Source organism: Chrysemys picta, chromosome 4 (genome assembly GCF_011386835.1).
Source record: "Chrysemys picta bellii isolate R12L10 chromosome 4, ASM1138683v2, whole genome shotgun sequence".
Lineage (NCBI taxonomy): Eukaryota > Metazoa > Chordata > Testudines > Emydidae > Chrysemys > Chrysemys picta.
Window position 1 is genome coordinate 47567796 of NC_088794.1, and position 22945 is coordinate 47590740.

General features: G+C 41.9%; 1 protein-coding gene across 11 annotated transcripts in view; it reads right to left on the bottom strand.

Annotated features, from left to right (window-relative positions):
* SBF2 (SET binding factor 2) overlaps positions 1–22945 on the bottom strand; it is a 570707-nt gene that overhangs the window by 173238 nt on the left and 374524 nt on the right. For all 11 annotated transcript variants that reach the window (XR_010600515.1, XR_010600516.1, XM_065592221.1 and 8 more), the window contains 3 exons: positions 19466–19670; positions 17396–17505; positions 15382–15531 (listed from right to left, as the gene is read on the bottom strand). Coding sequence is in view for 9 of the 11 variants with exons in the window: in XM_065592221.1 (XP_065448293.1) it covers positions 15382–15531; positions 17396–17505; positions 19466–19670 (465 nt within the window). In the remaining 2 variants the exon portion in view is untranslated. The remainder of the gene's footprint in view (positions 1–15381; positions 15532–17395; positions 17506–19465; positions 19671–22945) is intronic.

Genomic DNA, 22945 nt, shown 5'->3' on the forward strand with positions numbered 1-22945 from the left:
GCGGAGTTACGGCACAGCGTACTAGTGCACATGGCAATTCTCACCCCTGTAGTCTGAACTGTGGGGCCACACAGGATCTCATTTTCAAAAGTGAAAAGTTAATGGGTCTTACGCTCTGAAGTCAATTGGGCATTGCAATTGTGAGCAGAGCAACGCCTAAGTACCTTTAAAAATCTAGGCCAAAGAAACTGAATGACTTGACTAGAATCTGTGGAAGAGCAGAAAATTAAACCTGCGTCTCCCACATCCCATGCTAATGTCCTAATCACTGGATCATCTGTCCTCTGACTCATATCACATCATGATCATATCTAATAGCATAAGAAATGCTAGGAGAAATAGTTTAAGCTACTGAACACAACCACATTACTCTGCTTGAATGAGAGATTTTCATACTCTCTACAATCAATTATTTTCCACATTCAAAGTCCATGATACTGAAACTAATATTTTGCCATTATTTTTTTTTCTCATTTCTTCTTTCACTTATTTTCTCAAGTGGTAGTACTGGAATAGTTAGTGGGCCCAGTAAACCTTCACAATCTTTCTTCAATATCTCTTCTACCTCTTAAAAATATCTTTAAATATTTCCTAGAATTGCAGCTGTCCAGCAGTACTTCTAAGAGTCTCTGCTTACAGAACTGCTAATCAAGCTGAGCAACAGAGAGGTGAGCCAATGAAAAAGGTTGGAAGGACAAGCATTTCAAAGACATATAACAACTTTCCAAAATAAAGACATCTGGCATACACTGTTTCCAACCTAAAATATGAAGAATGCAGTTTCACTTATGCTTACTGTGCCCAGTATTCTGAATCATATGGGCATAGTAGTTCTCACTCTCTTGGAAATAATAAAATCTTTCTAGTTATTGGACAGTATTCCCTGGATGCTTAGATTGTAAGAGTTGTTTGACAATTTTTAAGCTTTATGGTTGCAGAAGACAAATTTGATGTCACCAAAGAAAAATATTTGCATGAAGAAAATTGATTTAATTCTTATGTGCCTAATCTGGACAAAAATAAATGGTATTAATTATTATACAATCAACCCATTTCTATCTAACTCATTTGGTTGAATATTTAATAAAAAGCCATTGCAAGGATGCTAAAATAATCTAATCCCTGACAAACAGCATCCTAATACAGAACAATCTTTCCTTACATGTGTTTTCCACATATAATTTTCCTGCCCCCGAAGGCTATGGAACTTCATATTGGTTCCCATTTAAAGTACCTGCCTTTTCCTTGTAAAAACTATTAATAAATCCTAAAAATGAAAACTAAGGACTTAATTCTTCAAATACTTAGTACCAGGCATAGTGCTTCCCACTGTGAGTAGACCCAAATAACTCAACAGGACTACTCAAAGTTTTAATTATATAGTTTTCAGCTCCTCCAACTTCAAAGAGAGCTAGATATAGTGCCTACACTATATATCTGAAGCAGAAAAAAAAGCATCTCCTGCAAAACAGGATAAAGCATCATTTTAGGATTGCATATTTATTTTAAGTCAATATTTTATGCACTTAGGTTTGTTTGAAATATATTTCCCACACTCAAAACTGCTAATTATTCTAAGTTATGATTAATCAAGGTATTGTACAGGTTGTCAGAGACCCAGACCATTTGGGAACAGCAGAGTAGCAGAAGGGAGATATACGGGCCACTGGATAAGTAGTTTTCTGTTCCCTGAGTGACCAGAGCAGGGGCTGCTCCAGGCTAACAGACCACCTGACTCCAATTAACCTGCTAAGAGTCAGGTGAGGCAGTTAAGCACTTGACTCTAATTAAGGCCCCTCTGATCCTATAAAAGGGCTCACTCCAGTCAAGCCAGGCGGAGCCAGAGGAGAGGAAGTGTGTGTGAGGAACTGGGAGCAAGAGGAGTGCAAGAAGCTGAGAGTGAGTAGGCGTACTGCTGGAGGACTGAGAAGTATAAGCGTTATCAGACATCAGAAGGAAGGTCCAGTGGTGAGGACAAAGAAGGTGTTGGGAGGAGGCCATGGGGAAGTAGCCCAGGGAGTTGTAGGTGCTGTGCAACTGTACCAGGAGGCACTCTAAACAGCTGCAGTCCACAGGGCCCTGGGCTGGAACCTGGAGTAGAGGGCGGGCCCGGGTTCCCCCCATACCTCCCAACTCCTGATCAAACACAGGAGGAATTGACCTGGACTATAGCTTCTACCAGAGGGGAAGGTCTCTGGACAGTTTCCTGACCAACAGGGTGAATCTGTGAAGCGAGCAAATCCGCCAATAAGCGCAGGACCCACCATGGTAGAGGAGGAACTTTGTCACAAGGTATATAACTTGGAGTACACTCGCTTTTCAGATCCAAGTATCTTTACAACTATTGCCAATATTTACTTTCAAGGCAGAGAAAAATATTTCTTATGGAAAACTAAAGGGGTAGTTAAAGAAAAAACAGAAGAGAAAATAAAGAATGCCAGCTATGGAATTTTACTTAACTTGAATGACTGTAAATGCTAGCCAAGCAACCATAGCAGCAGAAAATAAACATAATTGAAACAGTTTCTAGATGACACTTGTACATGTTGTAGATTACAACACTGCCCATATGGAGATGATATTTAAACTAATATACAAAATGTAATAAACAGTGTAGAATACTATAAACAAAGTTATCTAATTAACCTTAGTAAAACAGAACATAATACCTATGATAGCAAAGCATCGAAGTATTAACTACTATTGTAATACTTTTGCTACTTATATACTTGGCATAACTTTAAAATCCCTTAGGAGAAACACCCTTACTCAGGGAATGGAAAGAATGTTCTTAAGGACTGTGGAGGAAAAGTATTCTTAAAGTCCATTCCCAAAAGACCACATGATGATGCTGGTAGATAGAGACAAGTGTTTTGAGGATTTAGCTGTGATATGCCCCTCATTAAAAGATATCTGTCCTCCTGTCAATGTGTCCCACAATGTCCATGCCCTTCTGGATTGCCCGCTATGAGTGGTGATCATATCTTTCATTTCTCTTTTAGCAGATTATGCCATTACTTCTCAGATGCAGATATAGACACAGTGGCACATACTTTTGGCACTTCAAGACTGACCTACTGCACATTGCTCTATCATGACCTGACCCTGAAGGTCACCTAAAAACTACAGCTGGGTTTATCATGCAATTGCCTGCCTGTTAAGTAAGGCAGACAAGCATGAGAGACACCAGTCCTCTATTGCATACATTGTCTGCCTATCCAATAAGGGGCCATTTCAAAATCCTTGATTCCTTTACTTCAAGCTCTAAATAGGCTAAGGCAAATCCTTCAGAAAGAGTTTTTTGCTTCACACTCCGCCACTGACAACGTTTTGATTGAGAGGCTGAGACAGATAGAGCCCAAAGATCCAGATAAGCACAAGTCTTGCCACTTTGAGCAAATGTTGCCAGATTTCTCTTTTTAGCAAAACTGAGTTGCAAAATGGCTTCAAACTGGATACTTTAGTAAACAAACCTCTAGCTTTGATTCTTTAAAAACATAACTGGCTTTAATCTATGGCAGGGGTTCTCAAACTTCATTGCACAGTGACCCCCTTCTGACAACAAAAATTACTACATGACCCAGGAGGGGGGACCGAAGCCTGAGTCAGTCTGATTCCCACCACCCCGGGTGGGGAGTCAAAGTCAAAGCCTGAGCCCCACTGCCCTGGACAGGGTAGGGGTCGAAGCCGAAGCCCAAGGGCTTCAGCCCCAGCCAGGGGGCCTGTACCCTGAGCCCAATCCTTCGGGGTTCGGCTTCAGCCCCAAGCCCCAGTTGGGAACCACTGATCTATGGAGAAGGGCAGAGGGACTTTGTTCCTCTTCCTTGAGGGAACTGATGTACTCTGCAAATATTATTGTGATGGGCACTTTAAAAATATGCCAAGTGATACTGGTTATAAAACATATGCGATTATTATCAGGATATTATACATCTGTTAGCTACAGCAACTCTTTAATGACCTATATAGAAGTTTTGGGAGTGCAAGATATGCAGTATGTGACCTAAATTCTTATGCAGTTAGAAATAAAAGGGAAGGTGTTCTTTAGTAAAAGTATGTTTTTCTGATGCATTTAAATTATCTAGTGGGAAAGAATTTGGGAAGTGCTGGTGAGATCGAATATCACTTGTTGGAAACTAATGAAGAATCCTTCTGATTTCATATATATGTGGCATTTTCACAGTTGAAGATCTTCTCATTTAACCTCATTAATGAAATTTCTTAGTCAAAAAAGATCACTGGACACCTCTGTTAGAAAAAAATATAACCACTAAGGAGGAATTCTCAGGATCACTCCAATGATGCTGTGATGCACTGTACCTCAATGTAGCACCCTGTAATCCCCATATTCATCATTCATATGTGGTTGAGATATTTCAGACATGCTCTGTAAGATATCATATGAAAGGCCATGATCTGCTGAAACTTATTGTTCTGTCAAAATATGTATATCGTTATTGCGTATGGAGTTATGAGATTTTGCTATATGGTTGTTATTGAAATGTTGAGAGCTTGGGAAACACTCACTGGTAGCTCTCCAGTGACAATAAAGGTGGTGTGGGTGTGTTAAGTGACCATCATGAGCCATTGACCATCAGGGGAATTGTAAACAAGAGATTTAAAATTCTGTAAGAGACAGTTGAGCACTACACAATGGGGATTGCTCAATGCTGCGACTCAGCATGGCTCAGCAGGATATACCTGGGCCATTATCTTTCCTGGGACATGACTTGAGAGTATAAAATAAGGGACAGTGGCATCATGAGTCCACCTCTTTCCTCCTCCACCTACGCTGAAGGCAACAAGAACACTGGAAAGACAGATTTTGAACTGAAGACTGGTCCCAGGCTGAAAAGAAAATTCAGCCTGTGTATTAAGAACTGTAACCTGCCTGCAATATCCAGCGGCATGAGAAAAGCTGTTTGATTCAAATCTTGCTTAGTCTGAAAGTTTAGGATTTAAAATGCATGTTTACTTTTTATTTTCTTAGGTAACTATCTCTGATCTTTATGCCTACCACTAATAAACACTTAAAATCTATCTTTCTGTAGTTAATAAACTTGTTTTAATGTTTTATCCTTTCCAGTGAGTTTGTCTAAAATGCTTGGGGAATCTGCTCAGATTACAAAGGCTAGTAATCATGTCCACTATCCTTTGACGAAGTGACGAACTACCGTATATACTCGTTCATAAGCCGAATATTTTTGGTAAAAAAGTGACACATCAAGACGGGGGTCGGCTTATAAACGGGTCTACACCAAAATTTGATGATTTTAAACTCTGTGGAATCATTGAATTGAATATCTAATACATTGTTGTTTTGTTTACCTGGGGCGTCTGCAGGCATGGATAAGTTTCAGCAGATCATGGCCTTGGCACCACGTCCCGCAACTTCCATTGGCTGGGACCGGTGAACTGCAGCCATAGGGAGCTGAGGGGCTCCATGCCTGCAGATACTCCAAGTAAACAAAACGTCCCAACCTGTCAGCAGCTTACCCTGATGGGCTGGGAGCCAAAGTTTTCCAACCCCTGAAATATAAGGTCAGCTTATGAAAGGGTCATACAGTTTTTGCTATTTTTACCTATCCATTTTGGGGGAGGGGGGGTCGGCTTATAAACGAACGGGCTAATGAATAAGTATATCCTGAGCACTGGTGTTTCCCTGTGTATGATTCATGAGTGGCTTAGAGAGCATTCATGTAACTAAGCTGGGTATGTCCCTGAATGATGTTGACTGAGTGACCACAGAACCTTGAAAGGTTTGCTTCTTGTCACTAGCAAAGCATCATAGAGGAGTGTTAAGGGGCACAGAGATCCCACAGTTCAATGTTGTACCACGGGAATCCCATCATAGATGCATCTATAAATGCTTTGGTGAGAAATCACTTTATACATCTTGATTTTATAGCTCCTTTGTATAAAGGAGCGTAACATGTCTTCTTAAAAAGTTATCCTTTCCACCCATTAGCTGATAAAGGAAATCAGCTAAACGTCACTATATATATATTAAGAAGAAAAAAAATGTTCCAAAACCCAAGGTGGGTGGACAAAGAGGGACACACTTAAATTATGAATCACTATTATTTATTATTTGTGTTAGCATAGCACTTACGAGTCCTAGTCATGGACCGGACGCCATTTTGCTAAACGTTGTACAAACACAGAGCAAAAAGATTGTCCCTGCGCCAAGATGTCTTCAGTTTGAAAAAAAAAATAGTGATGTTTTCCACATGTGGAGCAACAAATGTTATCGATTACATCTCTACCTAACTGTATAAATGTCTGAAAAAGAATCAGAAAATCTCGCAAATTGGCCAAGTTTGCTACTAAGAAATGGATGGCTCCACTTCATGTTTAAAAAAGTATGGAGATACTCAGAAAAGAGACCTTCTTACTCAATATGTCTGTTCCCTCTGCATATTAGATGTGCTCACTTCAGTGATAAAGAGTGGTTACTTACAATATAGTAAGTGTGGTTCTTCAAATGGTGGATCCTAGTCTACCTCTTGTTTTGAGAATTTGAGGAGAGGGCATTTACAACAACACTGTTCCTCAAGTCTCTTCTGACTATTAAGCCCTGCTCCAAGGACTCAAAAAGGCCATGCGTCTTAATCCTCCCCTTGCTGATAGAATATCATAGCTCCAAACTAAGACGGCCTGCAAATACTGTCAAACTTTTGTCACCATGTTAGTCTTAGATAAGAAACATTCATGAAACCTTTACAGTATTTTAGCAATTACTTCAGAAGACTTCAGCAAAAAATTTACATTCAAAGGCTGCACCTGAATGCCTAGTATTTAACATCTACAGACTACATAGGATGAGCGCAAAAGTAACAATACTTTAAAAAAAAATGATATTGGGTGACTCCAATCAGAAAAGGTTTAAGAATGCTATTAAAATGTGCAAGATAGCTTCAAATGCTATTGCTTCAGAAGGCCAGACAAATAAAAAAAGTCCTAGCAGAAAACAGTGTGTGCGTAAAATAATTTCACTATTTACATAGTATGCCTTCAAAAAAAAAAAAAAAAAAAAAAAAAAAAGCTAATTTAGTGGGTGCCGCTTGGAGTACTAACAATTTGTTTTGGTCAGTTCTGGACAGTTTTACTAGTTTTGTTTTTATTTCTCTAACAGCCCATAAATAACTGGGCCAGGAATATTTCTGAAGGGCCAAACTCATGTCCCCAGCACAAAAGCTGGGTAAATGAATGTTACGAGGGGGATATACAGGAAGATGTGGGAAGAAAAGGAATCCTTCATAACCCAGAGATAGGGCATGAATCAGTTTTGTAGCCAGTCTGTGGCTGCTGCTGAAGCCTCTGAGTCACAGCCCACTATGTTCCTCCTACAGAGACCACTGGCCCAGATCATTTGCATGGTTTGTCAGTCCACTGGCTACATCTTTTCCCTCTCCTCAGCCAGGAACTTGAGGTACAGATTCTCCTAGGCAATATTCTACATCCTGTCCCCCTCATGAAGCAGAACTGTGGTGGATTTGCCTCTGAGAACATATTTGCATGAGACTAAGACAGAGGTGGGCAAACTACAGCCCAGGGGCTGCATCCGGCCCTCCAGATTTTTTAATGCGGCCCTCAAGCTCCTGCCGGGAAGCAGGGTTGGGGGCTTGCGCCGCTCCACGTGGCTCCTGGAAGCAGTGGCATGTCCCCCCTCCGGTTTGTACGGGTAGGGGCAGCCAGGGGGCTCTGCATGCTGCCCTTGCCCCAAGTGCTGCCCCCACAGCTCCCATTGGCCTGGGAGGCACCTGCGGACAGCACCTGTGGACGGAGCAGCACACAGAGCTGCCTGGCCACGCCCCTGTGTAAGAGCCGGAGGGGGGACATGCCGCTGCTTCTGGGAGCTGCTTGAGGTAAGCGCCACCCAGAGCCTGCACACTTGAACCCCTCCCGGACCCCAACCCACTGCCTCAGCCCTGATCCCCCTCCTGCCCTCCGAATCCCTCGGTCCCAGCCTGGAGCACCCACCCCTGCACCCCGAATCCCTCATTCACAGCACCACTCTAGAGCCCACACCCCCAGCTGGAGCCCTCACCTCCTCCCACACCCCAACCCCCAATTTTGTGAGCATTCATAGCCCACCATACAATTTCCATACACAGATGTGCCCTCGGGCCAAAAAGTTTGCCCACCCCTGGGCTAGGATGTCTAAAAAACCCTTATTTATATAAACAATGGGTGTTCTTACCGCTCTTCTGGTAGTTTTAATAAAGTCAGCATTACAGAAAAACAATTCAACAAAGTAATTACACATACAAAATCTTATGTAAAACATGAATAAGCACAGTCCTACACACATACCTGTCATTTGAACAGACATCACCTCATAACTGCTTAAACAACCTCAATCTCTTCAAACTTGGTAAAAGTCATATTACTCAAACACAGCTATTTTCATGTAATTACTTCCATATTCCAAGCGAATGGAACTATTTAGACAGGTTTATGAGCTGATCTTGCTTTTGAGTGACAGACAAATGCACAGGAGGAGGGCTATGTGTTTTGCCAACCACTTTTCATTGCGTTGGCATAAAAACTGCTTGATAAAGGAAATAAACAACCTCATTGTGGTAATTATACTCTATCGTATGCATACTGGAATAAAAACTTGCCATCTTATGTATAGGAAACAGAACATCTCAAGGTTAGGGAAAGCAATAATAAATTATTTAATTAATTATTGATAAAATCACTGTTATCTAGATTTGGTTCATTTTGACCAACTCTGCTTTTCTAAAATAACATTACTGATATTTGGACACGCGGCCATGGAACTTTCACTGCTTTAAAAATGTTCAGACTGTTAACTTAGACCCTGAAAAGCACACAGTTCTAAGAAGAAATATAAATATTAATAAATCCCATGTTGACCATAAATAACAAATTCAAAGCTAGGCTTTCACCTTGGGGCCTATTAGGAACATTCAATATCAGCATGAGTCTAAGGCCTGGTCTACACTAGGCGTTTATGTCGAAGTTAGCGCCGTTAAATCGAATTAACCCTGCACCCGTCCACACTGCGATGCTATTTAGTTCGACATAGAGGTCTCTTTAATTCGACTTCTGTACTCCTCCCCGACGAGGGGAGTAGCGCTAAATTCGACATGGCCATGTCGAATTAGGCTAGGTGTGGATGGAAATCGACGCTAATAGCTCCGGGAGCTATCCCACAGTGCACCACTCTGTTGACGCTCTGGACAGCAGTGCGAGCTCGGATGCTCTGACCAGCCACACAGGAAAAGCCCCGGGAAAATTTGAATTTGAATTCCTTTTCCTGTCTGGCCAGTTTGAATCTCATTTCCTGTCTGGACATCGTGGCGAGCACAGCAGCACTGGCAACGATGCAGAGCTCTCCAGCAGTGATGGCCGTGCAGTCTGGGAATAGAAAGAGAGCCCCAGCATGGACTGATCGTGAAGTCTTGGATCTCATCGCTGTGTGGGGCGATGAGTCCGTGCTTTCCGAGCTGCGATCCAAAAGAAGGAATGCAAAGATCTACGAGAAGATCTCTAAAGACATGGCAGAGAGAGGATACAGCCGGGATGCAACGCAGTGCCGCGTGAAAATCAAGGAGCTGAGACAAGGCTACCAGAAGACCAAAGAGGCAAACGGACGCTCCGGATCCCATCCCCAGACATCCCGTTTCTACGAGGCACTGCATTCCATCCTCGGTGCTGCCGCCACCACTACCCCACCAGTGACCGTGGACTCTGAGGATGGGATACTGTCCACGGCCGGTTCCTCGGACATGTTAGGGGACGGGGAAGATGAGGAAGGAGATGAGGAGGGCGAGGCAGTGGGCAGCTCTCACAACGCTGATTTCCCCGACAGCCAGGATCTCTTCATCACCCTTACAGAGATCCCCTACGAAGCGTCCCCAGCCGTTACCCCGGACACAGAATCTGGTGAAGGATCAGCCAGTAAGTGTTGTAAACATCTAAACATTTATTTTTAACAAAACAGGAATATTAACAATTAAAAGAATGGGTTGTTCATGATTAGTGTGCCCTAGGCGCTTAACGGTTTAGTAAGGGGCAGTGCAAGTTTTGAAAAGAAATCTAGCAATGTCCGGTTTTCAGTGATTGTCCTGCACAAGCCGCTCTACTGTTTATTCCCTGCTACTGCAGCTACAGTAAAATGCGGTCTATGTGTCCGGGGATAGAGCAGTAATCCTCCTGGGACATCTCGATGAAGCTCTCCTGGAGGTAACTTGAAAGCCGTTGCATGAGGTTCTTGGGGAGAGCGGCCTTATTGGGTCCTCTGAAGTACGACACGTTGCCGCGCCACGAGATTATCAAGTACTCGGGGATCATTGCTTTGCACAGCAGGGTGGCATACGGCCCTGGTCTTTGGAGGCTTTCCCGGAGCATTCTCTCTTTGTCGCTCTCGGAGATCCTCATCAGGGTGATGTCGGCCATGGTGACCTGCTTTTAATTAGGTAGGGGAATGTTAGTGTTGGGACTGCTTTCCCGTTCCTTTACAGAACTGTAACCGCTGGTTTGCAGCCACGCGGTGGAGGCGGGAGAGGGGCAGCCGAAAGGGATCGTTCCCGGGGACAGCCGCGAGGGGGTGGGACAGGGGCAGAGTTCCCGCTTGCCGGATTGCTGGCAGCAGGGACTGACATTGATTTAAATGTGAAATGAGGCCAGTGGTAATATAAAAGTTTTAAACTGCCACAAGTGTACGGCTTACCATGTCTGCCTGCAACAGAAATTCCGTTGTGCTGCCTCGCTTCTCAAATGTGCTGTTCAAGACCCCAGGCACTGAATGCGAAGGCCGAGAATTCGACCTTGTGCTGAGTGCGCATGTGAAAGGTGCTGTGCATGGTCTTGTTCACAGAGAAAGACTATGTTCTTTGTTCACAACTACATTTATCTTTCTGAGGAATTCACTCCCTTTTTCCCATTTCCACAGCCCCGTCTGCGACTGTCTCACAACCTAGCCTGGAATCACACTCCCAGAGGCTAGCGCGGATTAGGCGTAGGAAGAAGAGGACACGGGAGGACATGTTCTCTGAGCTTATGGCCTGTTCCCAAGCCCAGGCAGCACAGCAGACCCAGACCAGTGGCGGGGAGAACTTGACCCGAATGCACCAAGCCAACATGGATCGGGAGGAGAGGTGGCGGCAGGAAGACCAGCAGGCGACTCAAACGCTGCTTGGACTACTGAGGGAGCAAACGGACACGCTCCGGCGCCTTGTGGATGTTCTGCAGGAACGGAGGCAGGAGGACAGAGCCCCCGCTGCAGTCCATCTCTAACCGCCCCCATCCCCTGCCACCAAGTCCCATACCCACCCTCACCCAAAGTGCAAAGAAAGGAGAGGCGGCAGAGTCCCTGCTAAGTCTCACTCCACCCCTGCAGAGAGCTCTAGTAGCAGAAGGGCTCTCATTTCCCAAAATTTGAAAAGTTCTTTCCTTCCCGCCTGACACAAGCCCGCCGTCCAAGTTTCACCTCCCAATGCCATGTGTAGTTGATAATAAAAAATTCGTTTCTGTTAACTACTGTTTCAATCATGTTCTTTTGGAGGAGGAGGGGAAAGGGGGTTGGTAATTGGACAGGACAGTCTCCTTTGGCAGGGTACATAGTCGGGGGGCAGGCACAGCAGCAGGGGCACATACACAGTGCAGTGATGCAGTGACTAGTTGCCCCCGGTTAGTCTGGGAGGTTGTTTTGATGTAATGTTGGGGGGGGGCGGTGGGTTGCTCTGGTGACTTTGTGGCGGGGGGAGGGCAGTTACAGATCTTAAGCGCCGGTCCTTAGGCAGGATCACAGAGCCACACAGCATGGGATCTGTAACCGTCCTCTCCCCCTGCCACAAAGTCAAATAGACCCCCCATACACACAGTCCCGATCAGGAGGGTTGACAGGCTCCGTTGAAACAAGCATCCCACCTGCAGCGGAGCCTGTCAATCCTTGAGTTTAGAAGCTGCATTCGCGTCACAACACTACACCCGCCCCGCACCACAGTCTGGCAGTCCCAGTTTTAAAAAATTCCCGCGAAAACAGTATTAAAGAAAACGGTGGTGTGCTTTAACAAAGTAGAACTATTTTTATTTCGACACGTGTGTTGGAGGGGGGGGGTGAAGGGGGTATGTAACTGGATAGGATAGTCAACATTACCTGGGTAAAGAAACGGGGGCAGGTTTAGCTTCCCTGCTCACTCAGGAACTTTGCTTTCAAAGCCTCCCGGATGCACAGCGCTTCCCGCTGGTCTCTTCTAATCGCCCGGCTGTCTGGCTGTGAGTAATCACCAGCCAGGCTATTTTCCTCAACCTCCCACCCCGCCATAAAGGTCTCCCCCTTGCTCTCACAGAGATTGTGGAGCACACAGCAAGCTGCTATAACAATGGGGATATTGGTTTCGCTGAGATCACAGCGAGTCAGTAAGCTTCTCCATCTCCCCTTGAGACGGCCAAAAGCACACTCCACCACCATTCTGCACTTGCTCAGCCGGTAGTTGAAGAGTTCTTTTTCAGTGTCCAGGGCGCCAGTATAGGGCTTCATGAGCCAGGGCATTAGCGGGTAGGCTGGGTCCCCGAGGATGACTATAGGCATCTCCACATCCCCAACAGTTATTTTGTGGTCCGGGAAGTAAATACCTTGTTGCAGCCGTCTAAACAGACCAGAGTTCCTGAAAACACGAGCGTCATGAACCTTGCCCGGCCATCCCACGTAGATGTTGGTAAAACGTCCCCTGTGGTCCACCAGTGCTTGCAGCACCATGGAAAAGTATCCCTTTCGGTTAATGTACTGGGTGGCCTGGTGGTCCGGTGCCAGGATAGGGATGTGAGTTCCATCTATGGCCCCACCGCAGTTTGGGAATCCCATCGCTGCGAAGCCATCTATGATCGCCTCCACGTTTCCCAGGGTCACTACCTTTGGCAGCAGTACATCAACGATTGCCTTCGCTACTTGCATCACAACAACCCCCACGGTAGATTTGCCCACCCCAAACTGGTTCGCGACTGACCGGTAGCTGTCTGGCGTTGCAAGCTTCCAGAGGGCTATGGCCACTCGCTTCTGTACACTCAGTGCAGCTCGCAACCGGGTGTCACTGCGCTTCAGGGCAGGGGACAGCAACTCACAAAGTTCCAGGAAAGTTCCCTTCCGCATGCGAAAGTTTCGCAGCCACTGGGATTCATCCCAGACCTGCAGCACTATGCGGTCCCACCACTCAGTGCTTGTTTCCCGTGCCCAGAATCGCCGTTCCACGGCATCAACATGACCCATTGCCACTGTGATGTCCTCGGCGCTGGGTCGCCTGCTTTCTGACAGGTCTGTGCTACTCTCAGACTTCAGGACATCACCGCGGTGCCGTAGCCTCCTCGCCTGACTTTTCTGCATCTGCCTCAGGGAAACCTTTATGATAAGCTGCGAGACGTTGAGAGCGGCCACAACTGCAGCGATGGTCGCAGCGGGCTCCATGCTCGGAGTACAGTGGCGTCCGCGCTGTCAATGACTGGAAAAGCGCGCGAACTGTTTTCCCGCCGGCGCTTTCAGGGAGGGAGGGCGGGAGTGATGGACGGATGACGACAGTTTCCCAAAAGCACCCTCGACTCATTTTGTTACCCAGAAGGCATTGCCGGCTACACCCAGAATTCCAATGGGCAGAGGGGACTGCGGGAACTGTGGGATAGCTGACCACAGTGCACCGCTTCGAATGTCGACGCTATCACCGTTAGTGTGGACGCACAAAGTCGAATTACTGTCCTTAGTGTGGACACACACGTTCGACTTTGCAATATCGATTACAAAAATTCGATGCAAGTAAAATCGAACTACTCTCGTAGTGTAGACAAGGCCTAAGATGTAGTGAGTTTTTACTATGAAAGATACAGTGCATCATATAGTCATACACAGTTCATATTCAAATAATCAATGTACACATCTATAGCTATTTAAATTTATTATAAATTGAAAGTAAAAGCCATACTATTTTTAGTGTAACAAATTATATACATTACAGAATGGTACCATGCCCTAAATTATGGGGCTGTATTCTTTGTTTTCTTTTAATCTACATGACAATACAGATGCTATAATCTTTCTGAATTTCTTCTCATTACACCATAATGTACAATACATACCATAAAAAGTTAATATTAAAACACGGAGAAACATCTTTAAAACAACTAGCCAGATGAATTAAAATGAGCAAATTTGCTTGCCCCTTTGTTTTAAGAACAGAAACCTGTAAAGAGCTGATATTCAAAGATCTTTCTTTTACATTTTGCAATGTAATTCTTAGAACTTTAATGGTTTAAAGGAAAAAAGGTTAGAGATCTAAATTACCCACAGCAAACATTATCACACTCTAAAAATGTAAAATATTTTAAACATATTCAGATGTTAGGCTGAAACCTTGCAGACTTTTAGATCAGACCTACAATTTCTGACAAGTACATGCCAGGACATAGGCAGACCAAATAGTTCAAATGAAGGCCAAAATGATCTACACGGTTTATTTTAGTTTAGTTTGGTTGGAATAGGCTGGTCAGACTTTGGCTATGGAATACTTAAAAAAAATCATTAGGATCATCGCAAAAGCAAGCTATAAACAGCTGTAGGGAGTACCTCTGACACTAAAATTTCATCACTGACAAGCATGAATACAGTCCCCCAACCACTTTTACTGGTTAACTGAAACCAAATTAAAGCTGTCATCTTTACAAGGGAGTCAGAATTTTCTCTCTAGCCAATAAATAACTTTTTGCTATGTAACATACAATATCATTAATTAGATAAAATAAACTATTACTGTTAAAATTGTCTTTGGCACATGAGACAAGTGAATCCATTTCTGTACTGATGGTCTATAGTGAAAGGGGACTCTAACTGATATTGTACCAATCAATTGGTACCACTCACTGGATAATGGATGGTCTATGCTTTTGTCCATATTGGTGGCACTTCTCAGAACCACTGGATTTCACCGTGCAAAATGTCAGTAAATAACACTCAAGCTAAGGTTCTCAACAGAAATAGCATAAAATAGACAGATCCTGGGCTTCAAATCAATTGAAACAATTTTAAAAGGCAATTTCTTTAAGGATGGCAATATGCTTAATGGAATAATTAATATTTTTCAAAAGAAAACAAAAAATTGATCATATTACAGTATGAATGGAAAGGAGATTTAACACTATGGTACTGAATAGATGTACTTGGCCAGAGCAACATGGATCTTGGCTTGTTATCTTTTCAACTCTAAAGGTCTCAGAACTCTATGGACAGGTAACACTTGTTAAATCTACTACACTGCATTGTCCCCGATCAAACTCTGCTTTGTTTCCCCACCATCACAATCAATGCTATTTTAAAATAACCAAGGAGGAATGGGAAAGGAGGCCAAAAGAAGCATAAAATACCTGTAAAGTACAGTTCATCATCCGCACTATGTAATCAAACTGCTGGTGGTCCAGTATTGCCCGATTTTGCTGAACATGCAGGCTTAGCTCCTGTGTGAGGCACTGTCGAGCTGCCTTTCCTTTTAGTGCCCTCAACGCAGCGGGCAGAGTCTGCAGAGAAGAAATCCTAACCTCATTAAAATGATCTGAAATGTCACTGAAATACTGGCTGTCTTTAATTCTTTGTCAAGACACTTCAAATAAGAACAGTAAATTAAAAGTCCAAATGAATCCAGAGCCAGAACATCAAATTCTCATGATAACTGATTTTTTTGCTAAACGAGGCATTGACATTCAAGCTCTGATTGCTCTTTTTATATACACCATTAATCAACTGCAGAAATTTTCTGCTAAATCTCGAAGTGGGGAAAAATGAATACAGATAAGTAACAAAACAAATATGAAATCAGTCAGAAGATTATTGTGCATGAGAGTGAGGGCTCTCTGTCACTCTGGTAGAGACAGAACATATGATGGGCTAGGTCCTGAGAATCTGTCCTGATATATAGTGAATTATAAAGTTTTTCAGCATGAGATTGGGATGGACACATTATTCACAAGCAGTGGAGCCACTAGTATGTTATGCGGATCATCCCAAACAAGTGCCAATAAAATCTTTATACCATGCCATGATTTATTCTAAATAAACTACATATTTTATGGAAAAACTATTTTTAAAATACTTGGAAAAATTATTACGAATTTTATTGGGATTCTTTCATACCCCTCCACTACTAAAGCCAAGTGACTTAGTACATGAACTCATCTATACAGGTCTCCAGGGAGAGCAAATTTATAGCTAAATTTTAGAAATCTCTACAAATTTCCTAAAATAACTTTTCCAGACATAATATCTAGAATTCACTTCTAATATATGTCATTTTACAGCCTTGATGAGTTCTGACATAATTAAACTACATTCCTATTTCAGGATTGAATACTGTCCGGCATGAACCACAGATCTGTGAAATTTGAAAGGCAACTTCCTCCAAATCTAATGAGTGGGGGAGAAATAACATTTCTGGATCAACTTTTCCCCCTCCCTTTAAATGCAGACACTAGAAGTTGCTCAGAGGTTTTGAGTGTTGGAAATAGTCTCAAAAGAGGTGGATTTGTGGGCACAATGCAGGTGAGACAAAGACACTTAAGAATTCATTTTATCACATGGATTTCACCACTATATATGTGATATATGTACAAAACTGAAAAAAAATAGTAGAATTAAAGCTCTAATTTGTTTTCTGAATCAAGCTGACAATCCACTTGGTTTTCTGTCCTGAGCTTTTTGTTGTAAAAAATAAATAAATAAATGATATGCTGTTGAATTTAATAGTTGTAAAATTCCATGGACGGAATCCACAAAAGCTGGCCATATCTGAAAGGCAGAAGTAATAAAACTATCAAGGACAACAATTGTGGCAAGTTACTAGTGGATTTTACTAAAAATGAGTCAAATAGTTAAGCACTGTCCTGTGTTCTATACATTGCACAAAATTCTGTTATCACTTTTAAAACAGACAAGAATTAACTTAGTTGAAAAGTTCAATAGAGCACCTGTTGGCAAACAATGAGATTAAATGACTATGCCTATATTTTGTTTACATTCCTCACAACTGGAACAATTAGGCTGAAACTCTCAATTATCTTTTTTGTAAACCCATATGGAAAATAATATGTGATGAATAATCTCTGGATGGTTAGCCAAAAATTGAATGATCATACTGAACATTAAAAACAGGTCTTCAGAGGGAGCAATTGCGCACTACCATATGGTACTGTATTTAGACCATTTGGTGGTTATGCTGCTTACCATTATCACACATTTAAATGACTGAACAGATAATGAACATTAAAAAACACAACAAGAAATGTGACAGGGTTTGAGAGGAGGTCACTCAGTCACTTACCATGTGCTAGTTTAACTTGGAGGCAGTAAATGCTTATTTAGGAGAGTTAACTTTATTATTATTATTACCTTTTCAGTCTCCAAATTTTTATTTTCAAATATGAATGAGATGCAGTTTCTAACAACTTCCAGCCTCTGTGCACTGTTGAAAACTGTACTGGCCTTTTCCATTATGGAAACTAACAAAGAAAGAGAAGTACACACAAATGTAAAACAGTTTCTCTGTAAAAGCCACAAATAGTAATTAGACAGTACTTTTAGAAAAATCCTAACATGGCTTCAAATCTAAATTTTATTTTGCTAAGTTGTTTGTCATTATTAGGCTTATCTGAGAAGGAATTTACAAACTGTTAAGTAGCCTTTAAAAAAAAGTTCTTGCTCAGTCTTGCTTTTTTTCAGTTACCCTTATGCAGGACAGCCTGCCGCTGGCTTGCTGGTGGTCGTGCTCTGAATTTTAAGTGGAGTATTTATTTGCTTGTTTTGGTTGTCTGTTTCATATAGACAACCAGACTCCAACCTGTAAAACTAAATTAATGGTATTAACATACTAATTGAGTCTGGATTTCAAGATCACTATCTTAATCAATATGGCATGAAAAAAGTGAATTCTATGACCCTGTCATTTATTTTCATCTTACTGTACAGGGATGGAAATCACAGTTACATGAGCACAACAGTATTTATTTTTATTTTTTTAATTTCTGCCCTTCCTGGCTCCTCGTCTTAATCTCTCTTCTTTGGTTTGTTCACACACACAGATTAATGTTGGAGTCGCTACCAGGCCAGTTGATAATGAATTAGTGTAGAACCTTTCTTCGGCTCCATCTCACAATGCTAACCATACTTTTTTTTTACACTCACCAAACTCAATATTACAGAAACACTTCAAATTTCTGTTTGTAATTTCACTTTCCTGAAGTTATACTCTCTCTCTGACAACCTCTGTTATGCATGCTTTGCATCTTTATTTTGCCTTGCTGCAAAAGTGTACAACCATATCAGTTATCTCTCCTAAGTTTTAAATCCAACAAACTGCAGTGGCTAATTAAAATAGGTCTTATTTTTTAGCCAGCTGTAGGTTAAACAACTGCATAGTTCCATATTTGGCTAGTTTTTAAAGAAACAAAACACAAAGCATTTATTAAATAAATTGATAGTTCACTATCCATTACTTCTGTTATCATGTACACCGAAACAAGTGTAAAGCAGACACTCAAGTCTTGCATGCAACCTGATGTATCTCATTCTTCTACTAAAACAAAGGGGGTAATTCATTTTCACATGAGGATTCTTACACTCAAAAATGTGCAAATCAATGAACCATGACAAATTTCAGGTAGCCAGATTTTTCTGTTGACAGTCCAATGAACATTGTGTGTATTGTGCTAAGAACCATGCTTTTTGATAACCTGATTAAATAATACATGGTTCCTTAAAATAGAGGAACCTAGAGCTGTTTCAAAGAATTTACAAAACTGGATCCTCCATAATAAAAATCCTCAGAAGAATCAAGCATTTAAATGATCTTCTGACTTGAAAAGCAAGTTTACAACCCAGTTCTCCTATCTAGAATTTGCTGAATTCTAGAGATTATTTGATAGATCTAGCATTCTCTTGCTCTCGCTCTCCCTCTCCCCCTCCACCTTCCCCCCATCAAAAATAGAGAGAACGCCATGGATATGAGAGCAGAATATGCCTTTCCCCCCCACACACACATAAGAGCTCCTATGTGTGCTGACATAGCCAACATGAGGAAAGGGAATTAATATTAAAAAGGTGTACACTGGAAAATCTACAGTTCAATCAGATAAAGGCAAGTTCCTCATTTCTTTGGGAAACTTTCTACCTGGATTTGTTCTGAGAAAGTTTATAATACCTAGATCTTATTAAAAAAGGTATTAAAATGGCACATTGATCTTACATTAATTCTGAAACCAACCCACTACATAAGTGCTGAATTGGGAACAACAAATTTGATATATTAATGATATGTTCAATTCATTACGATAGAAATTCCCTTCTTGCCTTCCCTCATCTCTCAGTAAAACACCCCATTAAAACACATTTTAATTAAAGTAGATGTTTTCACTCATGCTAATATGGATTTATAAATATACGGCAGATAACAATGCAACATACCAACAGGCGGACCAGCAGGAACCACACACTTTTTTTCTACCCGAGTAGCTGGTGGTGCACTTTGGTTCTTAGCCAGGCATTCTTGAATTAGCTCCTTAACCCGGCTGTCATTAATTTTGGGGAAAGGAAGGATATGAACTCGTAAATGGGATCCCTCCGTGGGCCGTGGAACTTTCTGGAATGCCATGTGAGGATTTGGATTCTCCTGCAACCAAAAAACATAACATCTTACACTAAAATAGTTATTTTATATTAACACTTCATATAGAAGCAGCACAATATCTTGGAACACAGACAAATAAAGAGTAATCACTGAGTTGTCACACAATAGGTGAAGTTGGCAGGTGCTCCCCGCTACTGAAAAAGGCCTCAGTCTTTGTAACAGCACCAGAACATTTTAGCATTACAATAATCTTTGCACAAGCACAAAAAATTCTTCTACATTTTGCAGGCATTGAATATTTGGCTTGTTGAAAAAGCGTAAAGCCCAATTTCATGGACAATTTGTGTGCCCCTTATGCTTAAAGAATAAAAACTCTACGTACTCAAAATGTTATGTTCCAAATTCTCATCAATCCAATCCCCTTAACTGTAACTTTATCAACTTCACTTTTATGATTTTAAAGGATTTTATGAACCGTTTAATTCCTGGGTAAGCTCACATGATGTTGAAATGACAGAGAAATGTCACAGTATGCTCCTCAGCCACACAATTTACCAAATGAGTTTTGTTGGCATTCAAAGCAACTCAGAGGAGAAAGGGAGAAAATGGAAATGATTGCTTAAATTAAGCCAGATAAACTTAACTTAGTGCACAACTGACACTTAGCTGGTAGGTAACCAAAACAGCCAACCCTTTCACTATTGGAAAGGTTAGAGGAGTGGTGTGATACACAGTCATTTCACTATGTTGAGTAGCTGAAATACATAAATGTCTCCAGCCACACAGACACCATAATAATGAACACAAAATAAGAATTTAATAGAGTAATTTCTTAGTCATAGAGTAAGAATGCACAAAACCTTGTTCTATCTGTATTAATTACAAGATACATAATTTTTGGAAGGAATTCAATTAGAATTTCACCCTCGGTATAAGTTTCAGGTTTCCTCTGCCCTCTTGCAGCACAACAGAGAAGTGATAGCATATTGAATCTTTCTGGAAATCCAAGGGATTTTCTGTTTGTCCAATCAAGTCTACATCATTATAGCAAGGGCAAATGAAAGTGTTAAGTGATCTTCTGCATGACTGGTTACATATATGTTGTTTATAACATATTTCTCTCCTCTGAGCAAGGTAAGAACTAGTGTGTTCCTTGCACGTTCACTGAAATTTCTAGAATAGTGTCTGCGGCAGACAATATATAAATTAGAGCGTTAGAAAGGGGAGTGCTTTGGGAACATCAATATGAGGACTTTGATGAGAGAGTTCTTTTGGTTTATAGTACAAAACTATCTGGTTTCTGTCCATTATGTTGCAGAGACTGGATTTTCCTTGCTTCTTTCATGCCCAGGTCTAGCATAGTTTCTCTACACAGTCAGGAGAAGGAGTATTTCAAGAGCACAATATATAAATATAAGATTTACAAAGTGAAAATGCAGTTTTGTGTACCACACTTTACCAGGTTTCCATCAGTGGGCATGTCTCTGTAGCTACTAAACTCCTGCCTGAAGAGAAGCTCAATATGGCTCTATAGCTCACTGTATGCACTAGACACAACTTGGAGGATATGGACAAAAATCAACTAGAAGAAGAAAAGAAGGGCCAAAACCACAACAGCAAAACAGATATGTAACAGGGAGTTGGGACATAGGGTCTTTGAATCAGAGAAATGGAAAAGTTCAGAGGTCATCTTGTATGCAGTGTAGTTGTAGCCATATGGGTCGCAAGATATTAGAGACACAAGGTGGGTGAGGTAATATCTTTTATTGGACCAATTTGGACAATCTTGTCCAGGGCCGCCCGGGGGGGGCAAGTGGGGCAATTTGCTCCAGGCCCCGGACCCTGCAGGGGCCCCGCGAGCCCTGGCCTGGCGGCAGTCCGGGTCTTCGGCGGCATTTCGGCGGCGGGGGGTCCTTCAGTCCTGCTGAAGACGCGGAGCGACTGAAGTGCCCCCCGCTGCTGAAATCCCGGACCGCCACCGGGTGAGTACAAGAGCCGCTGCTACCCCGCTTTGCCCCAGGCCCTCTGAATCCTCTGGGTGGCCCTAATCTTGTCTCTCTCACCAACAGAAGTTGGTCCAATAAAAGAGATTATCTTACCCACCATGTCTCTATACAGGTCATCTTGTCTATTCAATGGAAATTAATGTAGTATGGTTCCCTAAAGAATATTCTCCAAGGTTTTTGCTTTTTTCAGTTTTAAATAACTTAAGAGATTAGGACTTCCATTATTCCTTTTGGAAGGCTATTTCACAGTGTAACAGATATTACCATTAACAAATATTTTGTGATATTCACCCTAAATTTTCCTTTCCTCATATTTTTACATTACTCTTATAGTTACTTATTTATCCATTTTTGTTTATAAAAGTGCCTAAAGTTTCTGAGCATTGTACAAAGTGTTAAGAAGACATCTGTACTGCTGCAAAACTATGGGTTTCTGATCACTAAAATCAACCTTAATTAAGCAAAAGCATGGAAGAAGAGAGAGAGAGAGAGAGAGAGGCTTTACACCATGTCTTAAAAATGTACAGATCCTGGATCTGATGCGGGAAAAACCAAATTCTCCATACTAAGAATGCCCTGGGGAGAGAGACTATCTTCCTTATGCCTCCAATATAGATATGGCAAAGAACCTTAAAATCCCTCTAGGCTGAAATCAGACTTGGTGCGTGATTTTCACCACTGGAGTCTCACCTTCATCCCAGATAGTTCATAGTTCATCTTTTGCAGATAATTTGAATATCAAAATAATCTTTGAGGATGACATATAGGGAGCGAACGCTGAGGATACTGATAGGCATGGACATCAGCAGTAGCGTATTTACCCTTAGAAAACTAGATAGTACCATCAGGTCATTCAGTCTTCCTGAGTAGACCAGTAAAATAAGTCTTCTGCCATGATGGGGGCAAAAGTAAGTTTTAATGTCAAACAGAAGGAGGTGACTGGACCATATCAGGACAGTTTTCAACCTTCTAAAAACTCAGTTCAAAACCAGTAACTAAAGAATATTCCACCTATATGGATAGAGCCCCAATCCAGGTGGGAAAGGCTAATATCAGATGTATGATCTTGAGACAGCCTAGTACAGCTATTGTCTGCATGGATGCTGAAATCATTTAAGACAGTAAGCTGGGGTAGGTCCATGAAACTAAGTGAAACAAAAGCTCTGTAGTACAACACAGTGATCTTGACCACCTCCTCCGCACCTCACTAACCAATTACTCTCTGAGCCTTGGTATTTACAAATACCAGTAAATGTCTACCACAATCTATAAGGAAAGCTTAAAAAAACTAGGTGTGAGAAAAGAAGACTA